This window comes from Jaculus jaculus, chromosome 1 (genome assembly GCF_020740685.1).
Source record: "Jaculus jaculus isolate mJacJac1 chromosome 1, mJacJac1.mat.Y.cur, whole genome shotgun sequence".
NCBI classification, from domain to species: domain Eukaryota; kingdom Metazoa; phylum Chordata; class Mammalia; order Rodentia; family Dipodidae; genus Jaculus; species Jaculus jaculus.
In genome coordinates this window covers 8,018,106-8,039,543 of record NC_059102.1, presented here as the reverse complement: position 1 = coordinate 8,039,543, position 21,438 = coordinate 8,018,106, and the positions used below count along the sequence as shown (strand labels likewise).

The 21,438-nt window shown below is 49.7% G+C and overlaps 2 protein-coding genes across 3 annotated transcripts in view; one reads left to right on the top strand and one right to left on the bottom strand.

Annotated features, from left to right (window-relative positions):
* Edrf1 (erythroid differentiation regulatory factor 1) overlaps positions 1 to 975 on the top strand; it is a 47,250-nt gene extending 46,275 nt beyond the window's left edge. For both annotated transcript variants that reach the window (XM_004659258.2, XM_004659257.2), the window contains one exon: positions 180 to 975. In XM_004659258.2, coding sequence (XP_004659315.1) covers positions 180 to 354 — 175 coding nt within the window. In that variant the 3' untranslated portion in view covers positions 355 to 975. The remainder of the gene's footprint in view (positions 1 to 179) is intronic.
* Positions 976 to 4,856: 3,881 nt separating this feature from the next.
* On the bottom strand, positions 4,857 to 11,390 carry Mmp21 (matrix metallopeptidase 21). The gene is made up of 7 exons (XM_004659195.2): positions 11,229 to 11,390; positions 9,024 to 9,570; positions 8,027 to 8,166; positions 7,626 to 7,767; positions 6,457 to 6,714; positions 5,339 to 5,511; positions 4,857 to 5,156 (listed from the first exon to the last, which is right to left on the bottom strand). Exons 1-7 carry the CDS (start codon positions 11,388 to 11,390, stop codon positions 4,857 to 4,859), a joined length of 1,722 nt encoding a protein of 573 aa, XP_004659252.2.
* Positions 11,391 to 21,438: the final 10,048 nt, after the last annotated feature.

Sequence of the window (21,438 nt, the reverse complement as noted above, 5' to 3'; positions counted from 1 at the left end):
TCCCTAACAAGCATTCGTATACTTTTAATTGGTCGGTTGACATAAACTGATAAAAGTAGGCCCCAAGCAGCCACTAGTTACAGAGATGCATTGTCTAGCACCAACGACTCTGAAAATGACTGTTGGGCTGTTGCTGTAACATTTCTGGTTCTTATGTGTTCTTTTGTTTTTAACTCCAGCAGTAACACTGAAGAAGATGCGGTCCTTAAAGCCAACAAGCACGTCTACTCCCAGCTACTGAGAGCTACTGCGAACCGAAGGGCAACTCTTGTGGAAAGGATTGATGTCATCACCCATTTGCTGGAGCAGCTGGCGTGTGGGGACAGTGGAGCAAGTGGCAGTGCCATCCAGTGACCTGGACAGTGGCGTCTGCAGACTTGCTGTCAGTGCCTTCCCAGCCTGGAGCTGCTCTGTCACTTGGTGCTCACTTGGTCTCATTAAACATGAGGAAATGCATTTAAACAGGCCCCGCCCATGGTGGGAGTGACATGCCGGGCAGGCGGGGTGTGTGGTTCTTTGACCTCTTCCTTTGAAGTGCAGAAGCCAGAATGGAACCGAGGGCTTCCCTGTGGACTGCTGGAGAAGCTCATGTTCTCTCAGCTCCCAGACTGTGATAGTTAACACTTTCACGTATTTTTGAAGTATGTTCAACTACATGGGTTTAAGATGAGACTATTTTGGATAAATGTTACTTTGGTTAAGTGAGCTTTTATCCAATTGATTTTATGGGTTCAACAGAAACAGCACATCAATAATGTTTATTTCTAAATTGCACACAAAGTGTACCCACTGTACGCTGAGATGTGAGATGCTCTGAGGAATGGTTGCAGTTCTCTGTAAGGATGTGTGTTCTGAAGGGTTCACTTTGACTTTGTATAGCATTGGTAAAGTAGGTACTACTCCCTTTTTCATTCTAGATCTGCAACTGTGAATAAGGTAAGAACTATTTTGAATAAATAAGCTATTTATTTACAATACCTTTGTATTTTCCATTTTTGCATGCTTCATGTTGTGGTGTGGTTTGAGCTCAGTGTAATGAACGAGCTTTGTACAGCACACATCATAATGTGTAGTGGTTCTGCCGCTCACTGGGTGCCCACTGGAGCCTTTTGTCTGTGTGGGTCTCATCCAGTGGCATACATACATACATACAGTTTTTCACCAACTTCCGTGCACAAGGCTGTAACACTCTTTTTTCTTTTATTTATTTTTCTTTATTTATTTGAGAGTGACAGAGAGAAAGAGGCAGAGGGAGAGACAGAGAAAGAATGGGCGCACCAGGGCTTCCAGCCACTGTAAACGAACTCCAGATGTGTGTGCCTCCTTGTGCATCTGGCTAACTTGGGTCTTGGGGAATCGAGCCTTAACTGGGGTCCTTAGGCGTCATAGGCTAACGCTTAACTGCTAAGCCATCTCTCCAGCCCCCTGCAACACTCATTTTTAAAAAGAAGGAGCAACATGTGAAATAGGCTATGTATTTGTGTTGGGTGACATTCTGGGGTCCCATGGGTAGACCTGTTGTGGGTAAGCTGTTGGCCTGGGCCTGGGTCAGGAAGCGATGCTTCCCATCTCCTTCAGGCCCGGGTCACAGGAAGGCGCAGGTCACGTGGAAGCCCCTCCCACGCAGCTACATCTCTACAGTGACTGCAGAGCTGTCTGGAATGAGCTGGTTCTAAATTGAATTTTTTACAGATTGCTTATTTTGACATGCGTTTGCATCCATCATAGCTTTGTGAAACTCTAGCCATTTGTCTTTTCCCTTATTCATTTGCTGTGCATTGTCCTTTGCATAGTTCTGCATCTGCTTACAAGAAATAGTCACCGAAATGCCTGGCACATGCCTTTCTTTAATCCCAGCACCCGGGAGACAGAGGTAGGAGGATCACTGTGAGTTCAAAGCCACCCTGAGACTCCATAGTGAATTCCAGGTCAGCCTCAGCCAGAAGAGTGAGACCCTACATTGAAAAAAAAAAAAAAAAACAGTCACTGAAGCATGGACATAAAGCTTCGGTGAAGTTATAAAGTATTTGAGCCAAGTCATCAGTGTCTGGTTTCCGTTTCCCCACACAAGTGTACACACAAGGTAATGCTGTCCTTCCTCTGCTGCTAGTGAAACCTGGGTGCTCCCACTAAGCTGATTGTCCCTGGGGCGAATAAATTCCAACAGGATTTGCCTGATTACCTAGAATGACCTGGTGTTTTGGATATTATGGGAATCACTTGTCTCCTAGCCCCTCTCCTTAGGTGAGGAGCCCTCAATCAAGAGGAAAATCTTGAGCTAGAGAGACTTAGCAGTTAAGGCATTTGCCTGAAAAGCCAAAGTGCCCCATTTCGATTGCCCAAGACCCAGATGTACAAGGGGGTACATGTGTCTGCAGTCCATTTGTAGTGGCTGGAGGCCGTGAAACGCCCATTCTCTCACTCTCCTTTTCTCTTGGATAAATAAACAAAACTTTTAAAGAGGATTTTTTTTTCCTCCCAAGGTAATGTCTCATTCTAGCCCAGGCTGAACTGGAATTCACTATGTAGTCTCAGAGTGGACTCGAACTCACGGTGATCCACCTACCTCTGCCTCTCAAGTGCTGGGATTAAAGGCATGCGCTGGGCAGGAGAGATGGCTTAGTGGTTAAGCACTTGCCTGTGAAGCCTAAGGACCCCAGTTCGAGGTTCGGTTCCTCAGGACCCATGTTAGCCAGATGCACAAGGGGGCACACGCATCTGGAGTTCATTTGCAGTGGCTGGAGGCCCTGGCACGCCCATTCTCTCCCTATCCCTCTCTCTCTCCCTCTATCTCTGCCTGTCACTCTCAAATGAATAAATAAAAGTAAAAAAAATTTTAAAAATAAAATAAAAAAGGCATGCGCCAAAGGACCCAAGTTCAAGTCCTCAGGATCCATGTTAGATGCACAAGGTGGTGCGTGTGTCAAATAAGTTTGCAGTGGCTGGAGGCCCTGGTGTGCCTATTCTCTCCCCGCCCCTTTTTCTCTCTGTGAAATAAATAAATAAAAATAAAATATTTTATAGATGGTAAGACCCTGTTGATGAAGACCCCACATACTTGGGCTGCAAGGTCACTGAGAAACCCTGGAGTTGAGCTGAAATCCTCCATGTAGACCAGCTGGCACCTGGAAAAAGCCACACTGCATGTGAAGTGAAGATATTCAACAGTGGACATTGCAAGCCATATATTTGGCCAGCCCAGCCAGATGAGCCAACGGTACAGGAAAACCAACTGCCCTCTAATTGGACTGGAGACCCGCTCCATTGGAGGGAATACATCTCTAATGCTGGAAACTTACAACGGGGTTAGTCATGAGCCCTAGGGGTGTAACGTCTGCTGGTGTCTGGCTAAATGTATATACTATGCTCATCAAACTGCCCAGTAAGCACTTCTCTTAATGTTCATACCCTCATATTAATGCTACTCTCACTTTTGGTTAGAGAAGCTTCTCTTTTCAGATGGCATTGATCTTGGGATGACTCAGAAGGTACCATGGTGCTGAGAAGTGAGAGGAATGCTCAGCAGTGAGATATTTCTTGTTGTTGTTGTTTTTTGTTTTTTGTTTTTTTGAGGTAGAGTCTCACTCTGGCTCAGGCTGACCTGGAATTCACTATGTAGTCTCAGGGTGGCCTCGAACTCACGGCGATCCTCCTACCTCTGCCTCCCGAGTGCTGGGATTAAAGGCGTGCTCCACCACGCCCGGCTCAGCAGTGAGATATTTCTATCACACCTTCCAAGGCTCAGGGTCCATTGCGGAAGAGGTGGTGGAAAGAATGTAAGAGCCAAAGGAAGGCAGGACTCCTTACAACGTGCTCCTCCAGACACAAAACGGCCTGGATAGCCATGACCTCACAGTGCCGGACACTACCTACACAAGACCCTCATAACAGGAGGAAACGATCATGACATCAGAATAAAAGTCTGGTTGAAATGGGCAGGGGACTTCATGGAGAATGGAGTTTCAAAGGGGAAAGTGGAGGAGGGAGGGAATCACCATGGAATATTGTTCATAATCATGGAAGAAAATTTTAAAAAAATTGAAAAACAAAGAATCGCCACATTGTTAAAAGCTAAAGGATCAATGCCTGTGCTAGACATACTGATTTGAGTAATTGTAAATAACCCAAGTAGGTTCCTCAGCCCTCTTGTAGAGGTAAACTGTCATGGAAGGGTCTCCTGCTTTGCGGGAGAGGGGGAGAGCTGGTTACAGTGAATCAGCAAAACGGCTCTGCAGGGCCATGTGCACAGAGGCTGTAGGACCCCGGGAGGTAAGGCAGCCTCCAGGCCTGGTCTGTGAGCTTTGGCTGTTTTATGCAGGAATGTGCACAGCCTGTCTGTCCCAGTCCCGCCACCCTGACGGACGGGACTGATGTGGAGCCGTGTCGCCGTGACATGGGTTTTTAGTGCGTTTGATTGGAGTGCTGCGCCCTTTCCTGGTTGTCCTTAGGTCACAGTGCACCAAAGTCACTCCTGTGCCTTTCGGGTGTGGGCTGCCTTCCTGATGGCTGCAGAGTTGATGCGAACAAGAGAAAAAGAGGGAGTCCTTGACAAAAGTTAATGTGCTGCTTTAAAAAGACCTTTTTCCCTGAGTAATTGATCTTTACACTGAGGAATTTGGGCACTCAAGTCGTGCTTTTTCCCTTGGGTTTTAACTTGGGGCGCCTTACTTGCCTTATCCCTAGTTGCTACTAAACATCTGGTTGGTTTTGCAGCAAAAGAAGTTGGACCCTTCGGAACATTGCCCTTCGGAACATTGCCCTTCGGAACATTGCCCTTCGGAACATTGCCCTTCGGAACATTGCCCTTCGGAACATTGCCCTTCGGTCGCCCAGCTACGGTGATCGCGCTGTGCTCGTCACGTGCTGAGTGCGGACGTGTGAACGTCGCACACATCGAACCACTTCTCTGACGCAGGTCTCTTTGGAAGCAGGCCATTCAGAGGAAGCCGAGAGTTCAGTTGTTTGTCCTTGTCGCTCACGACTTTCCAGTAGGCTTTGCCTTTGAAGAAGAAAATGGAGCTGTGCGCGTAGGAGTAGTAGGCCGCATCGATGCTTCTGAAGGGGTGGTTGTGTGGCTCGACTGCGGGAAACACGTGAGTGATCTTCCTTGGATAAGAGCTCAGTACCTGGTTTCTGTTGACATCAAACGCAAATACCTGTGAAGCCAATTGTATAGTAAGGCTAGCTGCTCTGAGGATCGCTGAGGATTATATTACCTTCGGGCAGTGTGTTAAGCCTGACCGCAACAAATCCTTCAGCCTGGAACTTCTGCTGCTGTAGAGAGCTGAGCGAGGAAAGCAGCTGTAAACGAACGGCTCTCGGAAGCAGGGCTACTTACCCAGGACTCCTTGAAGAAGTAAACCAGCTGCTGCCTTCTGTCATAAAAGGCGGTGTCCAGAGGACTGGGGATGCCAGGAAACCCATCTGAAATCAGTCTGGGGTAGCTCCCTCCTCGCTCATCTTCTGTGTGAGCCTGATCTTTGTCATTGTCGTAGCGCCAGTACTGGTTTCCTGAGAGCCAACCAGAAGTGGTTAATGTGAGTTAGTATTAAGTCACAGGACACATGACAAGAAGATTAACTTGCCAGTCCTGCATGATGATCTGCCATGAGTCCAGGAGCAAGCAGGGTGCTCTACTCAGTTTCCCCAGTTTGACCCCAGTGATGTTTTCCCTTTGCGTAACTGCTGGGGGCAGTGTAGGCTGCCTTTTGTAGTGAAGGCCCCTGACTATCCTGTTACAGGCACAAGACAGTGCTCTTCTGCACCAAGTGTCATCGTTCATAAGATCCTCATGTTCTTGTCCTAACTGGAAGATGTCCTCTCTTCACAGAAGAAACCCTTATGCTTACTATTGGATTACGCCTCTTCCCAGGGTTTTAGTCACCTGATTCTGCCTTGACCTCTACAAATCAGAAGTTGAAGTAACTCATCCCACAAACTCAGACATCACAGGATGGGCCCAAAGCGCAGCCCAGGGCTCCCGAGCCCCACCAGCATCCTGTTCCTTTGCTCCCTTTGTTCTCTAGCCCAAGGCTGATTTCCTGCTTTGAGACAGGTCAGGATATTCTGGGCTTTCCTTCTTCGAGGCTCCTGACCCTGAATAGAGAGTGTATTGCCAACACACAGTTCAGAGTCCATCAAACACACCACGCAGAACACCTCAGTCATCCCTTAGCACCCAAATAACATCGTTGAGAACAACGTGGCATGTCCTAACAGAGGAACTACCTGAAATCCCTTTTTAATTTAACCGCAGCAAATCAAGCTTAAGATGTTTTTAAGATGAAGCTATCTTGTAGCAGTCTCCCCATGATGACCCAATAAAGAGTCTCTGAATGTTGCTGACATAAATAATTCTGGCCTGGAACTGGCCGATGCTCTGGTAGGGGCTGGACTGCGCTGATCATGAGCACGTTCATTTAATGAGGGAAACAACCACACCTGAAACACCGTTACCTTTAAAAAAATACCGCTCGTCTCTCCGCCTCGTCCAGACGTGGACAAACGCGTCGATGCTCTGCGTGGGGATTCCGCGCCAGCCAGTGAGCAGCGGGAGCGGGTCCCCGTACCGCGTCCTGTTGTTGCGGTTTTCGTACAGCCAGTACCAGCCGTGGCGGAAGAAGTACGTGCTGAATCTCACTCTCACCTCGCCATACTGGTTCTTCTCCTTGCGAATCCAGTCAAACACGGTATCAAACGACCCCTCACACGAGCCTGAAGGAGGGACACAGACTCAGCGCGTGTCACCCGGAGCAGAAAGCCACTTTCGTGTGTGACTGGCATGGCAAGGACTGCGTAGTGAGGGCTTCCTGTCGGGACATCTCAAGGCAAGATGCCACAGGAGACGGACAGCAAGTAGCCCAGCGCAGCCAGCAGGGACCGAGAATGTCTGCAGCGACCCAGGCTCCAGCCAGCTAACGGGGCTCCCAGCCCCAGTCTACCACTTACGTGACCCCCTAAGCGCAGCTGGCCAGTGCCTCGACTGGTCCACCCAACTTCATGAGAGAAGGAAGTTTGGGTGGGCACACACGACAGTCATGTACCCACTGGGAGGAAGAAATGGGTGCTGGCTTTGCCTCCAAAGGCTCTGAGCGCCAAGAGCAGGAGGCAGGACAGACAGACAGGCTCATCTCTGCGAGAGGCCTTGGAAAGAGAAGGAAGCCCGGCTCTCCACGCCGTGGGCATCCAGGACAAGTCTGGCCAGTTCACTGTGCTTTGTGGTGACACTTAGCGAGACAGGAAGGCTTCTGCAAGGTCCTGTGAGGCAAAGCCGCGGGATCACAGTGGACTTCTCCCAGGGCCTTCATGCCCAGCTCTCATGTGACCCCTCCCCCAGCACGAGGAGACCCGTGAGTCTCGAAAGCCACCGTGTCCTCTGTCCCCTGTCCTCTGTCCCTCAGCAGTGCCTAAGGCAGGTAGAAGGGAGCGCACAGGCCGGATGGGCACAGGCTGCGAGCGCTGCTGCCCCCTTGGCCGCGGTCTGTGTGGCGATTCACAGCACTGCACGGGAGCCGTAGGGCAGCTACTCAGCTACAGCCCATGCTTCGGGGACCAGCCTCCCGGCGTGTGGCCTCCCAAGGGCACTCGGGGCACTCTGGACAGCGCTTGCCCTAGACCCAGCTTACCATATAGTCTCTGAATTGCTTTTCTGTCTGACCAGTCCAACTCAAATGCAGGACCTTGAGGAATATAATTGGGTTGCATTATGGATCCTGTTCTGTACGTGTGAGGCAAGCCAAGGACATGGCCAATTTCATGGACAGCCACCTAGGAGGGGAGCACAAGCCACAGGTGTGGGATCAAGTCTGAGACCCTGGGTGCCTCCGTCACAGAGGGCTGGCTTGTGTCCTGTGCAGAACTGGGCTTTTCCAGGAGAAGGGAAACAGGGTGACTAGTGGGGAAGTGTCACCAAAGACCCAGTAACCTTCCCAGAAGGACACTCACACGTCATGGAAGAGCTCCGGCTTTTCACACCTGTGCCCGTGCCCTGCCCTTTGCCGCCCGAACAGCAGCTGGAGCCACTGACCTTGAGCAGGCTGATGCCGCTGTCACTGGACAGAGGAGTGAAGTGCTCGTCGTCGTCAAAGTGGACATCACCCAGGCGCCAAGCATGTGCAAACTCTTGTCCACTGCCATCGAACACTCGAGGGCAGCCCAAGTGCCGGCCTGGTGGAGGCAAGGGTGGGTGGCCGTGAGTGAAGGGTTCCCATCATAGCTCTCTGACTGGCACAGACAGTGACACCACCCTAGCCTCCAAGAGCTGGTGCCGTGACAAGACTGCCTTAACTCCTCTGTGAAAGTTCCGAGCCACAGGTGTCTACAGACTGACTAGAAAGACTAGAAAATAGTACCAAGCACTGACAGGGGAAGAGACTGTTTGAACTGGGTCCCTACAGCAGACAGAACCAGGAGGGGAGACGGTCCCCATCTTTCTTCCATCCTTTGCTGTTCTGACAGGCCACATCCTGAGGGCTCTCACACTGGGATTCTCACATTCACCCCTCCCTCACACATAGGGCTGCAGGGAAGCCAGGACATTTGTCTCATCCACCAGTGAGGCGTTGGTGGCCCCTGTGGATGTCCCGTGCCTGACTTCTATCTCAGTACTGCAGGCTTCTCCATAGGGCAGGAGGAAGGGCAGCTGCTGAGCTGTGATGAACATGTGGCACTAAAGGTGGGCGAACCCGAATAGACATTGCCCACTGGGCTCACGTGCTTCAAGGGGGGCAGAGGGACTGGCCCTGTCCCCTGTGTCCACCCTGGGTTCTCTGCAAGGTAACAAGCTTATTTCCTTCCTGTTGAGCTCCAAACAGCTGCATCTCCAGAGAGCTTCTTTCTACCCTGCTCCATGGAACGTCGCCGCAGAACAAACCCAGGAGGCTGGGCTCGAGCTGCGCCATTCTGCAGGTGAACCAGCAGTCATGATGGGGCCGGGCCAGGTTGCTCCAGGCACAGCACTGGACAAGGGGCTCCAGGGAAGGAGACGGAGGGTGAGGCAGGGGCCTGGGTCTGTTGCTGCTCACCTCTCCCAAACCCCAGCTTTATGTCCACAGTGGCCCCAGGGGAAGTGAGGTCCTCACGGAAGTTCAGGGGCGTCACCTCGCTCCACATCCTGAAGGCCAGTCTGAAGATGTACCTCTGCTCGTCCACAGAGAGCTGGCTGCTGTAGGCCTCTCCCACCAGCCTCCAGCTCAGGGTCTTCTTGGAGAAGGCCCTGATGGCCTTGCTGTCCCAGGTGTCCTCCTGCTGCCTGCCTGGCCTGGGCAACAGCATTTGCAGGAAGCGCTTTGACCGGACCCTGGGCCGTGGGCCTAGAGGGGCTAATGGGGCTGGTGGAGTTGTCAGGATGGCTGGAGGTGGCAGGCGCGTGTCAGGGACCCCACAGCGCGGCCTGTTCATAGCCACCAGTGTGGGTGCATCCAACTCTCCGCTGGCTGGCAGTCTGTTTGCCCTCTGGAATCTGCGCACGGCCTGGACCAGGGTGGAGCCCACGGAAGCCTCTGCTGGTCCCTTGGGGCTGGGCCCCCAGGCTGCAGGCACTTCGGACCAGCCGTATCTGGACAGAAATCTCTGTGGGGAAGAAAAAGATGAAAATCCATGAGGGCGGGGAGGGAATGAAGAAGCTGGGGACAGGAAGGGAGAGGGAGAGGAGACAGACACGAAGAGAGCATGCACCACTGAGAGTGTGTCCAGTGAGTGGAGCATGCCACCCTGCTGGGATGAAGTCGTTGGTGCCATGTGTCCTGCTAAGACGCAGCACTGGAGCAGTCCAGCTGGTGGGGTGGCGAGGAACAGAGAGCCATGCCAGAGGGCTGGGATCTGTGGCTGGGGGCTGGCCCAGGAAACCAGGACTGAGCCTAAGGGCCCAGGTTGGGTCTGAGGGTCATCTTCCAGCATGCAGCGCAGGGGCGAGAGTGGTAGGACAGAGTTTGCTCCTTGATAGGCAAGGCACACCTGGCTCCATGCCCTTCTCACTAGCCTCCACTCTGAGTGCTCTGGAGCCAGGGATTCAAGTAGGAAATGCTGACCATCTTCTTGGAGTCCCTGGTGACCACCAGCCTGCAGGGGCTAGCAGCCTCCTCCCCTCCACGCCCCACTAAATAAATAAATGAGAGATCCCTATGGGAGCTATATCCTAGTCATCGCAGTGAGAGCCACCCAGGGGTGGCTCTATGGAGGAGCACCATAGCACTGTGCAGAGATTTCTTTTTTCTTCAAGGTAGGGTCTCACTAGCTCAGGCTGACCTGGAATTCACTATGGAGTCTCAGGGTGGCCTCAAACTCACAGTGATCCTCCTACCTCTGCCTCCCGAGTGCTGGGATTAAAGGCGTGTGCCACCACACCTGGCTGTACAGACTTTTGTTAAAGCTGCCCTTTTCCTGTAGGCACCGAGACTGTCAAGTGGGCAGCCAAGGCATGCCATGAGCAGGACCTTAGCCCTTGACAGCACCGCACGCTTAGTTTAGAAAAGCCCTTGACGTTTTGTTTTGTTTTTTAATTTTGCGTATTTAATTCGTATGTGTGCGTGTGTCCACACACATGTGCACCAGGGCCTCTTGCTTCTGCAAATGAGTGCCAGACACACGACTTTTTGTATCCAGCTTGGGTGGATGGCTGGGAACTGAACCCTGGGAGGCAGACTTCGCAAGCAAGCGAGCACATTTAGCCACAAACCTATCTTCCCAGCTCCCCGACTGCTGGCTTGCTTGCTTTTTTAGAGGCAGGTTCTTACTCTACCCCAGGCTGACCTGGAACTCATTCTGTAGCCCAGGTTGGCCTTGAACACACATTGACCCTCATACTTCAGCCTCCCAAGTGGGAGTGCTGGGATTAAAGGTGAGTCATCAGGCGGGCTGTAAAGGCCTTTGACATTTAAATCTATTGTCTGAGTGCGCGAGGCGCCATTAATCCCTGTTCCGAGACTGAGCATGGGGCTGTGGATTCGTGTCAGACAGGGCCACAGCACAGTGCTTGGGAGAGTGCTTGTCTAGCATATGCAAGGCCCTGGGTTCTCTTCCCAGCCCAGCAGAAACAGCGAACATTTTCAGGGTTCCTGCTTGAGCTGTGGAAGCCTGCAAGCTCCTACCTAGTCTGGTCTGCTGGGCCCTCCTCCACCTATGCATGGCCCAGTCCTCACATAGCATGACCTGGCCCATGCATGTGTGAACACACGTGGCAAGCACCGCGTGTGCATGTGGTCAATGCTGCTCTGGGGGTCCCCTCTCACCTGAGCAGCGCGGAGGTCAGCGATGGGCTTGGCCCGGCTCAGAGGGGATGGCTCCAGGTCCGAACGGTCCCGGCTGTGGAAGAGCATCTCCGGGTGGGCAGGCTGGGGGGTGCCCAGCCAGAAGGCCAGCAGTGTCAGACGCAGTGCAGGGGCAGAGAGCATGGCTGGCCTGGACTCCGGCCCTCTTGCCTTGCTGCGTCCCTGTCTCCCCTTCTAAGGAGAGGGCCGAGGACCCTTTTGTAAGTAAGCAGGCATTTCTCACCCAGCCCTGAAGTGTGAGCTGCCTTTGAGGACCCCAGGACCACCTTTACCAGAGGGGTGAGAACTCAGCCTGAGCCTCAGGAGTTACATCCACCATGGTGAAGGCCTGCAGACTGCATTCCTGCGCTGGGTGGTTGAGTTTGCTCACCATGCCTCTCAGGACGGGGCTGTAATTGTAAAACCAGGACTGTTCATTTGATCCGAGTTTGGGTTTCTTTTTTCTGAGTGCTTTGGGGTTTGCACAGTGTTATTTTTTCAGACTTTCTTTTTTGTACTTTCTTCGTACTACTTTTGTTTTTCTTTTTTTGTTTGTTTTGTTGTTTGAGGTAGGGTCTCACTGTAGCCCAGGCTGACCTGGAATTCACTATGGAGTCTCAGGGTGGCCTCAAAGTCACAGTGATCCTCCTACCTCTGCCTCCTGAGTGCTGAGAAAGGTGAGTGCCACCATGCCTGGCTTATTTTTGTTTTTCTTTATAAAAAGAATGCCTAAAAATTAGTGTAGGAAAAATCATTTTAAGGCCAGTGAGAAAACAAAAGGGAAATTTTGATAGGGCAGTACCACTGTGGTGAGCATTCTTGCCAATAAATTGTGTGTGTGTGTGTGTGTGTGTGCGCGCGCACGTGCGTGCGCACATGTGCATAGAGATGTTCATGTATGTATGTGTGTACTGTTTACACAAAACCTGTATTCTCTGTTACTTGAAGCTCAACAGAAAGGGCTCTGTGTGGTCCTGAATATCAGTGTTAACACCCTTGCTAATGCAGTGTGGAGTCCCATTCAGTTGGTCCAAGGTTTGCTTTAAGGCAGTGTCTTATGCATCCCCGATGGTCCTTGAATCTGCTATGTAGCCAAAGAGGACCTTGAACTTCTGATCCTCCTACCTCCACCTTTCAAGTGCTGGGATAACATTCCTGGTTTATGCTACACTAGGGATTCTAGGCAATCACTTTACCAACTGAGTGCCATCCCCAGCTCCTGGATTTTTAAAAAATATTTTTAATATACATTTTTATTTATTTATTTGAGAGAGAGAATGGGTGTACCAGGGCCTCCAGCCACTGCAAATGAACTCCAGACTCATGCACCCCCTTGTGCATCTGGCTTACATGGGTCCTGGAGATTTGAACCTGGATTCTTAGGCTTTGTAGATAAACACAAACACCTTAACCACTAAGCCATCCCTCCAGCCCTCAGCTCCTGAATTTTACTCTAAGTCCACACAGACCTTTTTAGTGTCAGGCCCTGTGTCTGATGAGCAGCTCCAGGGAGGTCTGAAGTAGGTAAGGCCATCTCATCAGGTCTTCTGCATATCCATATTGCTCTGTCTGCTCTGTAGCCATGAGTTTCTTGGGGAGGGCACACCCCTGTGTCCCTGAGGAACCATCCTGTTTGGCCCCTATAACAGCAAGGCAGTTCCTGCTGCAGTGGGAAAGAAGCTGAAAGCTGGACGGATGCACGAAGTCACTGTGAGAGTTACTGCTGAGGAGCTGGACTTGCCTATGTCAGTAGCTAAAGGAATCCCAAAGAGAATTGTCTAATGGGGTCCCAGAGGGATGATAAGAGAGAACTGTTTAGACTAAGGTAGAGTAAAGTAGAGCTCATGGTTAGGGTGACCCAACTACATGATCCATATGCATGTTGATTCACATGTATTTTTTTTATTTCATTTTAAAGAAAAAGAGAGAATTTCAGGGCCTCAGCCACTGAAATCAAATTCTAGATGCTTGTGCTACCTACTGGGCATGTGCGACCTTGCGCTTGCCTCACCTTTGTGCATCTGGCTAACGTGGGTCCTTAGGCTTCGTGGGCAAGTATCTTAACCATTAAGCCATCTCTCCAGTCCTCATATGTATGTTTTGAAAAGTTATCTTGAATCATATAGACTGCACTATCACATCCTGCTTCTGTAAACCAGCTGCCTGCTTGCTCACTCACTCCTCGCCTCATCTATGCACACTATAAATGAAAATAAAATCTCAGCTTAATGCTGGTTACTTTGGGAAGCGATCCCAACCTCCGTCCCTGAGAAATAACCTGCTCTGTTTTCACTCATGCTGGCATTGGAGTGATCTCTTCAGAAAAGTTCCCCAACACTACAATGCTGAGAATTGACACTCCCAGGAGTTTGTTCTTGCCTGGCCAGTGTTCCAGTTGGTATGAAAGTTGAAGCCAGGGGCTGGGAATGGAAGGTCCTGATCACCATCCCAGTATAGAAGGCAAGAAGAAAGAAAAGATGGAGCCAGGCAGCCCTGGCCATTCTGCTAGCTCTGGGCAAAGGCTATGCTTCTAAAGTCAGAGCTTTTTGTTTCCTAATTTTTTTTGTTCGTTTTTTAAATTAATTATTTGAGAGCAACAGACAGAGAGAGAAAGAGGCAGAAAGAGAGAGAGAGAGAGGATGGCCATGGTAGGGCCTCCAGCTATTGCAAACAAACTCTAGACGTGAGCACCCCCTTGTGCATCTGGCTAACGTGGGTCCTGGGGAATCAAGCCTTGAACCGGGGTCCTTAGGCTTCACAGGCAAGCAATTAACCACTAAGCCACTTCTCCAGCCCTAAAGTCAGAGCTTTTAGAAAGAAATGTATTTCTTTATTAGAGAAAGGGGAGAGATTAGATAGATAGAGTGGTGGTTTCATTCAGTGTCCCCCATAAAGTTGGATATTTTGAATACCACTCTCTCCAGCTGATGGCAATTGGAAATTCACACCTCCTGGAGGCAGTGTATTGTTGGGGGCGGGCTTATGGGTGTTATAGCCAGCGTTCCCTTGCCAGTGTTTGGCACACTCTTGTTCCTGTTATCCACCTTATGTGGGCCAGGGGGTTTTGTTCACCCTCCGCTCATGTTGTCGTTTTCCTGCCATCATGGAGCTTCCCCTCGAGCCTGTAAACCAAAATAAGCCTCATTTTCCCACAAGCTACTCTCTTGGTTGGGTGATTTCTACCAGCAATGAGAACCTGACTGCAACAGTAAAGTGGTACTGAGGAGTGGTGTCATTTGCTGCTAGACACCTGACTGCGTGGCTTTGGCCTTCTGGACCTGATTTTCAAGAGGAATGTGGAAGGATTTGAAACCTTGGCCTAAGAGATGCCTTGCAGTGCTGTAAGTACAGCTTGATGGACTATCCTGGTCAGAGCTGAAAGACCTGAATGGAGTAAGAACTATGGACTGTGAGGTTTGGCTTATGAGGGTGAGAAAGAGCTGTGTCTGAATTGGGCTAGCAGTTTGTGTGAGAAGCTTGCTCTTGTGCCCATGTCCTGAGAAGTTGTGCAGGGTTGCTTTGCGTAGAAATGAACTGGTGTGAACAGAGGGCTATGGCACAGAAAAAAAAAAAACCCACAATCTTTGGGTGAACAACCTTTGAAACTGGGCCAGGTGACCTGCACTGGGGCAACAGGAAGAATGGAGACTCTTTGGAAGAGGCCTGAGTGCTCAAGGAGTGTCCTGTTCTTCAAAGTCTGCTTTATTCCTCGCCCTCCCCTCCCCCCCCCATTAACAAATTGGCTCCCTACCTGGTATCGTGGAGTATAAGAAATGCAGGAAAGAGAGGGTCATTGAGTTTGTAACACAGTCTTGTGTTTTGGAAATGGCCATGGGCAGTGTGAAGCAGGTTTGCTGGATGTCTGCATGGAGATCCCATGGGGGCCATGAGGATGATCCATGGATTGCAGTGGAGACCCAGTGGAGATGCTGGGACCATGAGATGGCTGCTAAGGAACTGCCGGCTGGAGATGAAGTTTTCCAGGACTGTGAGTAGCCTAGCTGGAGGGGCGGAATTGGAATGCCAGAGCCTTGTAGCTGGTTAGAATTATTGGACTTGAAGATTTGTCACTAGCTAGAGTTATTGGAGTTACTGAGTTTGATGTTTAAATCTTGTATTGGTTGGATACTTCTTTCCTATTCCCAACGCCATCTTTGCAGCGTGAGTGTTTATTCTGTGCCATTATGTTTTTTTGTTTTTTTGATATTATGGCTCAGTTAAAAGACCTTGGATTATGGGGATATTTGAACAGCAATAGGATTGATAAAACTATGGGGACTTTCAAAGTTGGATGAATGCATTGCATTTTACATCATGTATGGCTATCAGTTTATGGGGGCCAGGGGTGGAATGTGGTGGTTTGATTCAGGTGTCCTCCATAAACTTATGTGTTTTGAATGCCACTCTCCCCAGCTGATGGCAATTGGAATTTAACGCCTCCTGGAGGCAGTGTATTGTTGGGGGCGGGCTTAAGGGTGTGTTATAGCCAGTGTTCCCTTGCCAGTGTTTGGTACACTTTCTTGTTCTTATTGCCCACCTTATGTTGGCCATGGGGTGATGTCCACCCTCTGCTCATGCCATTGTTTTCCCCTGCCATCGTGGAGCTTCCTCTTGAGCCTGTAAGCCAAAATAAATCTATTTTTCCCACAAGCTGCTCTTGGTCAGGTGATTTCTACCAGCAATGTGAACCTGACTGTGATAGATAGATGATAGATAGATGATAGGTAGGTAGATAGATAGATAGATAGATAGATAGATAGATAGATAGGAGATAGATGATAGATAGATAGATAGATAGATAGATAGATAGATAGATAGATAGACAGATAGATAGATAGATAGATGGGAGATAGATAGATAGATAACTGGGCATATAAGGGCCTCTAGCCACTGCAAACAAACTCCAGATGATGCATGCACCACTTTGTGCATCTGGCTTACGTTGGTCCTGGGGAATTGAGCCTGGATCCTTTGGCTTTGCAGGCAAATGCCTTGACTGCTAAGCCATCTCTCCAGCCCCTTTTTATTTTTAGAAGTCACAGCTTTTAAGCTGCATGACAGCCATTCCAATGGTAATGAAATGACCATAGTTGGAATGTTTAGGTCCCTCTAAAATGCATGTGGCAACTTTACTGCAAGGCAAGTAATAGGTGAGGTCCTTAAGAAGGGAAGATATCACCAGGGCTCCATCCTGTGGCTGGATTCATGCTAAAGGGACTTTAGAGAGCACGTGGCTCTCTGCCCTTGCTTCCCTCTTACTTGTGAGGCCAGAGTTCAAGCCCATCTTGAAATCAGAGACCAGGCCCTTGTCACCAACCCTGCTGGCATCTAGCTCTTGGACTTCTCAGACCCTAGAACTGGAATCATTTCCGTGATCAAAAGCTGCTCTGTCTTTGGCACTGCATATTGCAGCAGCATGAGCAGACTAAGAGACTGTGGGCTTGAGGAATACATTACTGAAGACCTGGTTTCCTGCAATGATTCCTTCTGACCTGTAATGTGCAGGGCCTTGTCTAGCTCTGGATGACTGACTCTGGGAAGTGTGGCCGAGGACAGGCAGCAGGAGGCGAGGCAGCCTGAGGTTAAGGCTAGTCTGAGGATTGTGGCATTCATCCTGCAGGCCTGGGAAGGGAGGCAGCTGTTTTTGGGGAACCCCAGGAGGATGAGGATGGATCCTGGTGTGGTAAGTAAGGTTGGAATCTGCCATGTCCCTTACAGGCTCATTTTGAACATGTGGTTCCCACATGGTGGCGCTATTTTGAAGGCTATGGAGGCGTCAGGAGGTGGAGCCTGGATGGTGCTGACCTTTGACTATCCTGCCTCTGGTTCTAGCCTGCTTTCTCTGCTTTCTGGTTTGCTGTCCCCATCATGACGCACCACAGGAGCTAGTCCATTTCCTTGGCTAGGCACAAAGACAAGGAAACAGGAGCCCTTGGTAACCCAGGGTGGTGATGGGGGTGACTCCACCTCCTCCTCCATTTGTAGGCTTTGGGGGACCTGCATAGATAGTGCCAGATGCATTATGGGCCAGCCAGCACCTTTCATCTTCACTCAAGCTGACCAATCAGACTCTAGATGGGCAGGCTACCCCTATCCAGTAATAGCTCAGTCTCCTCAGGAGCTAGGTTTGTTCCAGTGCTAGAAGCCTGCTCCTCATAGACTGGTGTGCGTTCTTTCCCTCTTACTCGGAAATAGAATGTCTTCTTTTCAAATGCTCCCCTGCCTATTAATTCTTTTTGTTGTTGTTGTTGTTTATTTATTTATTTATGTATTTAAGAGCAACAGACACAGAGAAAAAGAGGCAGAGAGAATGGGTGCACCAGGGCCTCCAGCCACTGCAAACAAACTCCAGACACGTACGCCCTCTTGTGCATTTGGCTAACGTGGGTCCTAGGGAATGGAGCCTTGAACTGGGGTCCTTGGGCTTCACAGGCAAGTGCTTAACCACTAAGCCATCTCTCCAGCCCTGCCTATTCTTTAAGTGGCAGAGAAATGAACCCAAGACCCCTAGACAATGTCACCACCGTATCTTCTTTCCCTGCTGTGGACCGAAACCACAAGCCAAAAGAACCCTGTTCCCCCCACAAGTTCTTTGTCAGTTGGCTTGATCACAGCAATGCAAAGGTAACCCACAGTGCTGTGTGAACGCTCCCTTCTACCTCTCCTGTGAGAAAGGGTCTCAAATGTCACAAGAATGAGGGCACACAGGGAAAGATGAACCACAAGCTTGACCTTGGTCACCTGGTCATTTTGATGTGGCACAGTGTTTTTTTTTTTAATTTTTATTTATTTATTTTTTAACTCTGATTTTACAAGCCCTTCCTGTTTGTAACAGTGCTTGCTGGAAACCAACACCTGACCACCAATCTTCATCTCGTGCCATTGGTAAGGAATAGTAACCTGCAGTGCCATCCCTGCCCACCAGTGCATCGTAGAACTGGCTGGCTGCGGCTTCCTTCTTGTTCTTCTGTGTCTGGTGACATTTTAGGAGTCCTGGTTCTGGGCAGTTCCTGTTTTCCCCAGGGGCGTGGAGGCTGCATGCCCTCATTTTGGCATGAACAAACCCTTTGTTTTCACACTGGTGCACCTTGGCTTGTCTTGTTGACTGACATCCATGGCTGAGTTATGCTGCCTGGAGCTGGTCCCATGCCGCTTCACCTAGTTGTGGCACTTAACCTCTCCAACCCTGTCCCTGGCCTCTAAAACGGAATGAAGAGAACCCAAGCCACAGCGTTATTGTGTGGGTAAAAAGACGCTAAAGGGTGCTGCCTCCACGGCGAGCCTGACAACCTGTGCCAGGGGGTGGCGACAGACACTGAGCATATTCCATACGCATCGAAGCAGAACTCCAAAGCTGTTGAGAGCTCAGCATTAAAGTAGACTTAAAACATACCCACCAAGGCTCAGGGGATTTTGTGGAAGAGGAGGCAGAACGCATGTAAGAGCCACAGGGTGGGAGGGAATATCCAGAGGCACTGCCTCCCCCAGAGACAGACTGCTGCTCTCACAACTCATACCCATAATCCTATGGGGAATACCAGCAATCCCACCGAGGAGAGCCCTCAGTGGAATGGGCGCAGGGAGGAGGGAAATGATGTTACCAACACATGATGTGTCCATACAAAGTTTGTACTTTAGGGCTTAGTGGAGAGAAGGCACTTGCCTGCGAAGCCTAAGGACCCATGTTCGACTCTCCAGGTCCATGTAAGCCAGATGCACAAGGTGATGCAAGTGTACAAGGTCGCGTATGTGCACAAGGTGATGAACACATCTGGAGTTCGACTGTAGTGACTGGAGGCCCTGGCATGCCAATATTCTCTCATAAAAAAAACAAACAAACTACAGGGCGGGAGAGATGACTTAGTGGTTAAGGTATTTTGACTGCAAAGCCAAAGGACCCTGGTTCAATTCTCCAGGACCCATGTAAGCCAGATGCACAAGGGGGCACATGCATCTGGAGTTTGTTTGCAGTGGCTGGAGGCCTGGCACACCCCCTAGTTCTCTCTCTCAAATAAAAAAATATTTTAAAAATACAGAACATAGAAAAATTCTAGCACAATTAACATTATAACATTTGCTGTGCACATTTTCTAAAAATTACAAAAAACGTTTCTACTTAATAAAAAATAAAGTAGGGCTGGAGAGATGGTTTAGCAGTTAAGACATTTGCCTGTGAAGCCTAAGGACCCAGGTTTGATTCTCCAGTACCCACATAAGCCAGATGCACAAGGGAGCACATGTGCCTGAAGTTCATTTGCAGTAGCTAGAGGCCCTGGTGCACCCATCCTTTCTGTCTCTCAAAATTAAATAAATAGCCAGGCATGGTAGCGCACGCCTCTAATCCCAGCACTTGGGAGGCAGAGGAAGGATTGCCGTGAGTCCAGGTCACCCTGAGACTCCATAGTGAATTCCAGGTCAGCCTGAGCTAGAGTGAGACCCTACCTTGAAAAACAAAAAACAAACAAAAGAATTTCTTGGGACTAGAGAGATGACTTAGCAGTGAAGGCACTTGTCTGCAAAGCCTGATGACCTGAGTTCAATTCTCCAGTTCTTACAAAAAGCCAGATGCACAAAGTGGTGTTTGCATCTTGAGTCTGTTTGCAGTGGTTGGAGGCCCTGGTACAACTCTGTTGGCCTCTCTTCTCTCTCTGCTTACAAATAAATATTTGAAAACATGAATTTCTCCTGGTAGCATCCTGTCTAACTTCCAAGCCGCAGTGCCAACAAGAATACAGTCTGAGACTGGGAAGATGGCTCAGCAGTTAAAGACACTTGCTTGCAAAGGCTGTAAGCCTGGGTTTGGTCCCCCAGTAACCACGCAAATCCAGATGAACAGCAGCACATGCACCTGGAGTTCATTAGCGGCAGTAAGGCAGCCCTGGTGTGCCCATGCTTGCTCCCTTGCTCTTCCCCTGCTTGCAAAAAATACTTTCTAAAAGAATGTAAGGGGGCTGGAGAAATGGCCTACCAGTTAAAGCACTTGCCTGCAAGGCCTAAGGACCCAGGTTCAATTCCTCAGTACCCACATAAGCCAAATGCACAAAGTGGCGCATAAATCTGGAGTTCATTTGCAATGGATGGAGGCCCTGGTGTGCCCATTCTCTCTCTCTCTCTCTGTGTGCATCTTTCTGTCTCTGTCAAATAAATAAAAGAAATTTTAAAAAATAATGTAAGCTGGGGTCTCGAGACATGGCTTAGTGGTTAAGGTGCTTGCCTACCAAAAAAAAAAAAAAAAAAGTGGCTAGAAAGGGCCTGACGTGCCTGTAGGCTCTCACTGTCTATGCATCTGCTGGAAAATAAATAAATATTTTTTAAAAACAATGCAAGCTGGAAGAACTGTCAGGGCAAATACTTTTCTATAACTTGTATAGTTTTTAAGGTTTTGTTTGTACATAATACTGTGGACTGGGGAGATGGCTCAGTGGATGAAGGCTTCTGCTCGCAGCCGCGGACATCCCATGGTTTATGAGGTTCAGGTTGCTGTAAGGCCTTTTGCAAAGAGCCAGGCTTGTGGCAGGCACTCAGGGAAACGATGGCCTCCAGCCTGATGTGGAGACAAGCCCTGGAGGTGCGCATGGATCTTTCCCACCTCAGTCCACAGGCTATTAGCAGGCAAAGACAGGTCAGCATTAAACGAAGTAGTCAGGGACATTCCAGAGCCTTCCTTCAGGAGACCATGCTTCCAATCCTGACCCCCAGCTTCCAAGTGCCCAGAGAGCTGCAGCTCGATGAACAGTATGCAGTGTGCGTCTCAACGAGAGAAAGTCTCTGGGGTGGCGCACGCCTTTAATCCCAGCACTCGGGAGGCAGAGGTAGGAGGCTCACTGTGAGTTCGAGGCCACCCTGAGACGACATGGTGAATTCCAGGTCAGCCTGGGCTATAGTGAAACCCCACCTTGAAAAAAAAACCAACCAAACAAAAAGTCTGTGTGTGTGAATTAAAACTTCTATAGCAAACAAGTGGGAACTATATCTTATTTATGTATTTTTTTGAGATGTCCAGATTGGTCTTTGACATATAATCCTGATTTCGCCTCTTGAGTGCCTGGCTCGCATATTTTTTTGTAGAATGATGAAACACAGTAAAATTGTCATTCCTACCAGGTTTGTTGATCATTAGAATTGGGTGTGTCTGTTTACACACACACACACACACACACACACACACACACACCATTAACAGGCGGTGACA

What these genes read in the sequence shown, in the direction of transcription:
- Mmp21 (XM_004659195.2), bottom strand. Translation starts at nt 11,390, where the DNA reads ATGCTCTCTGCCCCTGCACTGCGTCTGACACTGCTGGCCTTCTGGCTG. An exon ending in AGCAATTCAGAGACTATATG is followed by an intron (nt 6,715 to 7,625) that starts GTAAGCTGGGTC and finishes TCCCTCCTTCAG; the next exon opens with GCTCGTGTGAGGGGTCGTTT. An exon ending in ACTTCTTCAAGGAGTCCTGG is followed by an intron (nt 5,157 to 5,338) that starts GTAAGTAGCCCT and finishes TTGGCTTCACAG; the next exon opens with GTATTTGCGTTTGATGTCAA.